This window comes from Meles meles, chromosome X, assembly GCF_922984935.1.
Source record: "Meles meles chromosome X, mMelMel3.1 paternal haplotype, whole genome shotgun sequence".
Lineage (NCBI taxonomy): Eukaryota > Metazoa > Chordata > Mammalia > Carnivora > Mustelidae > Meles > Meles meles.
In genome coordinates, this window is record NC_060087.1 from 132,328,512 (window position 1) to 132,334,511 (window position 6,000).

At 41.6% G+C, this 6,000-nt stretch overlaps 1 protein-coding gene across 3 annotated transcripts in view; it reads left to right on the top strand.

The window, feature by feature from the left end:
- Positions 1–5,502, top strand: part of BRCC3 (BRCA1/BRCA2-containing complex subunit 3) — a 53,683-nt gene extending 48,181 nt beyond the window's left edge. For 2 of the 3 annotated variants that reach the window (XM_045995773.1, XM_045995774.1), the window contains 2 exons: positions 39–82; positions 3,152–3,319. In XM_045995773.1, the coding sequence (XP_045851729.1) occupies positions 39–82; positions 3,152–3,303 (196 nt within the window). In that variant the 3' untranslated portion in view covers positions 3,304–3,319. Of the gene's footprint in view, positions 1–38; positions 83–3,151; positions 3,320–4,458 lie in introns of those variants that run through there. The other variant, XM_045995772.1, reaches the window with a different exon arrangement.
- Positions 5,503–6,000: the final 498 nt, after the last annotated feature.

Sequence of the window (6,000 nt, forward strand, 5' to 3'; positions counted from 1 at the left end):
CGGCTCTGCTGCTAACCCAAACTATTTTGTCCCTTTAGCCTGACACATCTGGACTCAGTAACCAAGATCCATAATGGCTCAGGTAAAATTTCTTTTTCTAGATTATGGGCAGTGATTTCTGAAATACTCAGCTGACAGAAACAAAACTAGTTTAAGTGCTTGAAGTCATAGGTTCAAGTTCTCCTTGAATTTCCCTTTCCAAGAGCTTTGCTATTCATCAGTCCCACTCCCAGCTTTTCTCTCGAACCCTGCAAACCCTTACTGTATATGCTACCTAGAGTAAGGCTGGAAGAACGAGTGGAATGAACTTTATGATCGACTTTCTCAGGGGCTATGCTGGTACATGTTTAATTCCCAGTTCTCATGGAGGAGGAAGGGCCCTGATTTTTTCTGTTTGCCAGTTTCCAATGTCTAATACTCTTACCATGGCTGATTTCAAACAACCGGTATGGCATCAGCCAGCTCACGGACTTCTGAAATTTCAGTAGTAGATGGGCTTTCATGAGCCGATCTAAATTGGTTCTAGCACACTACCAGCGTATTACGGGGGGAATTGAAAGAGAGGGAGAGACAGACAGATAAAGGGAGGGTATGAAGGAAGAATCTTTTCATGTCAATAAACACAGAAAGAATTCCTATACAAGGCCAAGGAGCAGAAAACTCAACACAGTTTACATACGAAATCGCTTTTCTCCAGCGTACGCATCTACTATACCATACCTTCTCTGTGAATAACCCTGGTTCCCAGGCCACTTTGTGTGGCTTTCCCAGTGTCTGGCAAAGTCACCAGTGAGGATGAAATAGAGGCTTTCAAGTTATAGGCCATTACTTTGAGACAAAATTAAAAGATGGCTTGGTATGTCTCTCCCATCATTTCTATCTTGAAGTAAAATATGACAAAGAATTCGAAGTTGGTAGTGCATTACATATAGTCATAGTCTAAAGCCACAGTAACTTGAACAGGATGGTAATAACTAAACAATGAACAAATCAATCAGTGGAACTGAATAGAGCCCACAAATGGACCCATTTGTGTATAAGAATTTATATCTAAGAAATATGGTACTTCAAAGCAATAAATGCTACATACTCTATTGTTTATTGTTCCATTTATATGACATTGAAGAGTAGGCGAAAGTAAGCTGTGGTGACAGCAGGAGGGTCAGCAGCCACGGGCCCAGAGGTGACTGCAAAGGGAACGGCGCTGAAGGAAAGGATCTGTTTCTTCACTAGGGGTCGTTACCACAAACTCAGTGAGCTGTACACTTTCAACGGGGTCATTTCATTGTCTATAAATTATACCTTTATAGCTCATTTTGTTTTTTTAAAGCTTTTATTTATTTATTTGAGAAAGAAAGAGACAGAGACCTCTGTGTGAACTCTACATCTAGATTTCCACCTGCCTTCTGCACATTTCCACCGGCTCGCTCTCTCCCAGGAGCCTGAGATCACGACCTCAGCTGAAGACAGACACTTAACAGAAATGCCCCACCCCTTACAGCTCATTTTAAAAGTTAGAAAAATAAGGAGGAAAATATAAGAGGATATTTTTCAAACTCTGGGAAGACCTGACCTAAGTATAATCCGAACTCAGAAAAAGCTGACTAAGTAAGAATGAAAAGACTTATAGGGCACCTGGGTGACTCAGTTGTTAAGTGTCTACATTCGGCTCAGGTCATGATCCTGGGATCCTGGGATCGAGCCCCGCATTGGGCTCCCTGCTCAGCGGGGAGCCTGCTTCTCCCTCTCCCACTCCCCCCGCTAGTGTTCCCTCTCTCGCTGTGTCTCTCTCTCAAATAAATAAAATCTTTTAAAAAAATAAAGAATGAAAGGCTTTTATAGAAGAATCAAATTCTTCATAAATGTTTTTAGAAGAAGTATGGATTTAGATGGCAGTTTTTCACCTTCTGGCAAAGATTAAATTGAGAGGTAAAATTAGGTGAGGATGTGCAGGAAGGGAGTGCTCCCATATACTGTTCCCGGAGGTATAATTTGGTCCAATCTGGAACACACTGGCTTGTCAGTTTTGAGATTTACATATACTTGAATCTAGCAGTTCCGCCTCTAGAAATGTATCCTTCAGAAATTTGTAGGACAAGTATGCAAAAATAAATGTAAAGGGATATGAACCGCAGTCTTTATAGTAGCAAAGAAAATGGATGCTGCCGACGTGTCTTTGACGTGTCCATCAGACTCATTAAACTGGTACCTCCATGGGCGCCTGGGCGGTGCAGTGGGTTACGTGTCTGACGGTTTCAGCTCAGGTCACGATCTCAGGGTTGTGAATGGAGCCCCTCATCGTGCTCCATGCTCGGTGTGGAGTCTGCTTGGGGCTCTATCTCCCTCTCCCTCCCTGTCCGCCCCTGCCCTGCTCACGTGCACTCTTTCTCTTTCTCTCTGTCTCTCTAAAAGAAAGAAATCTTTAAATTGGTACATCCATTTTGATGAATATTGTGCAGCCCTTAGGAAGGAAAGCCAAATCTTTACTGAGGCAGAAAGATGTCATTGTTATGTGGTAAAAAAGTAACATCCGAAATCCTACAGTTTTTATTCAAAGGTATACATACAAATGCACACACGTACACACAAATGTCATATATATCGATTCTGGAAGATATACCCCACAGTATTACAGTGGTCATTTTCAAAAAGTCATTTTTTAAAAAGATTTTATTTATTTATTTGAGGGAGAGCATGAGCAGGGTGGAGGGCCAGAGGGAGAGGGAGAAGCAGATGCTTTCAGGCGAGTTAAATTAATGTATTTATTTCTTAAATACATGAAACACTTGAGCAACTTTTCGAGTGGACTTGTGGAAAGCTAACTTGCAGAAAGCAGGGTTCTTGCACTCTAGGGCTTATGGTCATTTGTCATTTACACTGTGCGAAGGCCCGAGGGCTGGGGAAAGAAACCTATGGTTCTTAGCCCTTTTGCGTAAGGGAGTAAAGACCGGGCTATCTTTCTGCTTCTCTCTCACTTTTGGTTCTAGGGGTCTTCAGGGTAGCCTCAAAACTGGTGTCTTCTTTGCTCAGCTCGTCTGTCTTTCTCCTGGCCAGAGATGCGAAACCATCTGCTAGGCCTTCTGTGTGTGCTCACAGGTCGGGGGGCCGCTGGCGGGGGGGTGTCCTCTCAACCGTGTTTTTCCTGTTGAAGTGTTTACCAAGAATCTGTGCAGCCAGATGTCAGCGGTCAGCGGGCCTCTCCTGCAGTGGCTGGAGGACAGGCTGGAGCAGAACCAGCAGCACCTGCAGGAGTTGCAGCAGGAAAAGGAAGAGCTGATGCAAGAGCTCTCTGCCCTAGAGTAGTCGGAGGACGATGGGGTAAACGGACTTGCTTTCTTCCATTCGTGTGGTAAGCGTGGACTGGAAGCTCACGGGCACCCACACAGGCTCTTTATGTGCACTGGGAGAGTTTCAGTGGTGCAGTCAACACGAGCTGTCTTCCGGAAAGTTGTGTTCGGACTCAGTGAGCCTCTTTCCTGTGACTGGCCCACAAGTGCACGTGAAGCTGCTTTAGGTAGAGGAGTGGAGTGGGGTAAAGGCCATGGGGGTAGATCGGCGAGGGCGTCTTGTAGTAAAACGTCCTGGGAGCATATCTGAAAGAGTTAATTTCCTTTGCTTAACTTTGGAGTCTTTATTTTCCATTTTAGACACTCCGTAGAGTAAGCTAAAGAGTGTTCCGTGCTTCAGCTTTCTAGTTGCGAGACTTCTGTCGGACGAGGAAATGAGTGCCCTAGTGTTCATGGAAGGAAGTGAAGGCGGCTCGTTAGCACCCCGCCTGTACTCGTAAGCCCTCACTGAGGGGCGTATGTCTTATGCCTTCCGTCTTTATCTCCAAAATATTAGGTATCGAGGATACCTGACAAAGGTCGAATCTCCCTGAGTACCCTTCCTAACCGAATAGCCGACTTTCAGCACATTTGACTCTGAAGCAAATTCCTATTTGGCAGATCCTGTTTACCTGGGGACTTCCATTATAATATAAATCTGTTTCTCCAGAAACATTAAGGACCTAGGATGTAACAAAAATCATATTTTAACAAGTTCTGTTGCATTATTCTTTCCATGTTTAACCACAGAAGGTTAAAGTGCGTCTTTAGAAAAGAGTCAAGCCTATTGCATACTAGAAATTAAAGAGGGCATTGGAGGAGGCGGGAAGAAAGAAAACAATCCCAACAATGGTGACAAAGGTTGGGTTTTGTTTTTGTTTTTTTCTTCTTGTTTCTCCTTAGATTATTGTTTTTTCACATTTCAATGTGTAGTCCAGCTGCGTGAGAAGTACTTGCAGGTCAAACTTTATCCCTGGAGGTGGAACCTAGAAATCTTCGTGAACTCCTCAGCTGATTCCAAGGCACACTGAAGTTTAAAAACCACTACCGTGGGGCATACGGAGTGTAAATGTTGTATTGTCCTTAATTTCCCACAGCCACAGTTCTTCTCTGTTCTTTTCTTTCCCTATAGGAAAAATGAAAATATCCAGGTATAAAATTAATTAAGCTAAATCGATTTTGAAGAAGTTGGAAGACTCACATCACCTGACGTCAAGACTTACTACAAAGCTACAGTAATCAAGACAGTGTGGTTTATGCTCAACTGATTTTGACAGAGGTGTAAAAGTGTTTCAGTGGAGTAATGATAGACAGTATTTTCAACAAATTATGCTGGAGTAATTGATACCCATAGGCAAAAAAAAAAAAAAATGAACTTCGACCTAAACTTCATACCTTAGACAGAAATTAACTCAAAATATATCATGGACTTAGATGTAAGATGTAAAACTATAAAACTTTTAGCAAAAGTATCATAGAAAAATCATCAGGATCTTGGGCTAGGCAACAAGCTCTTGGCCTTCACTACAAAAAAGCACAGTCCTAAAAGGAAAACAATATACTAGACTTCATCAAAATGAAAAACTTTTGCTCTGTAAAAAAAAATAAGAGGAGGAAATCATTAAGAGAAATTATTTGCAAACCATATGTCTGATTAATCTAGACTACACAAAGTCAATAAAAAAGCCATCCAATTGAAAATGAACAAAAGACATGAATAGACACTTCACTAAAGAGGATATATGGATGGCAAGTAAGCACATGAAAAGATGTTGAACTTCAGTAGTCATCAGGGAATGCGAATTAAAACCGCAATGAATTATGATTACATACTTAACAGAATGGTAAAGAAAAAAAGATAGTGAAAATAGCAGATGCCGTTGAGCATACAGACTGGATCTCTTATACATTACAGGAATGGCAAATGGTATAGCCACTCTATAAAAGACTTTGGGAATTTCTAATAAAGCTAAACATCCATGTATCATACAACCCAGCATTTGCACTTCTGGACATTTATCCCAGAAAAATGAGAAGCTATGATGGAACAAAAATTTGTACACAAATGTTCTTAGCAGCTTATTTGTAAGAGCTAAAAACTGGAACTAACCCAAATACCCTGCGATTGAATGAGTGATTAAACCAAACACCTGTACCATGAAATACTACTCGGCAATGAAGAGAAACAACTTGGGTGCATCTTAAGGTTATTATGATGAAGGGCCAGTCTCAAAAGGTCACACACTATCTGATTGCACTCTTGAGATGACAAAATTACAGAAATGAAGACTAGATTAATGATGGCCGGGGATAGGGACTGGAGGGGGAATGAGATATGTGTGACTATGAAGGGATAATACAGGATGTTCCTTTGTGCTGATGGAACAGTTCTGTCTTGATTATGGTGTCGAATACATTATCTGTGCTAAAACTACATAGACCTACACACACCCACAAATGAATGCATGTGAAATCTCGTGAAAGTGAGTAAGGTCTGTAGTCAAGTTAGCAGTATTGTGCCATTGTCAATACGTCGGTTTTGAAGTTGCACAATAGTGATGTAAGATCTTGCCACTGGGGGGAAACGAGTAAAGGATACATGGGACTCACTGTACTATTTTTGCAACTTCCTGTAAATCTAAAATTACTACAAAATAAAAAGTTAGACATATTA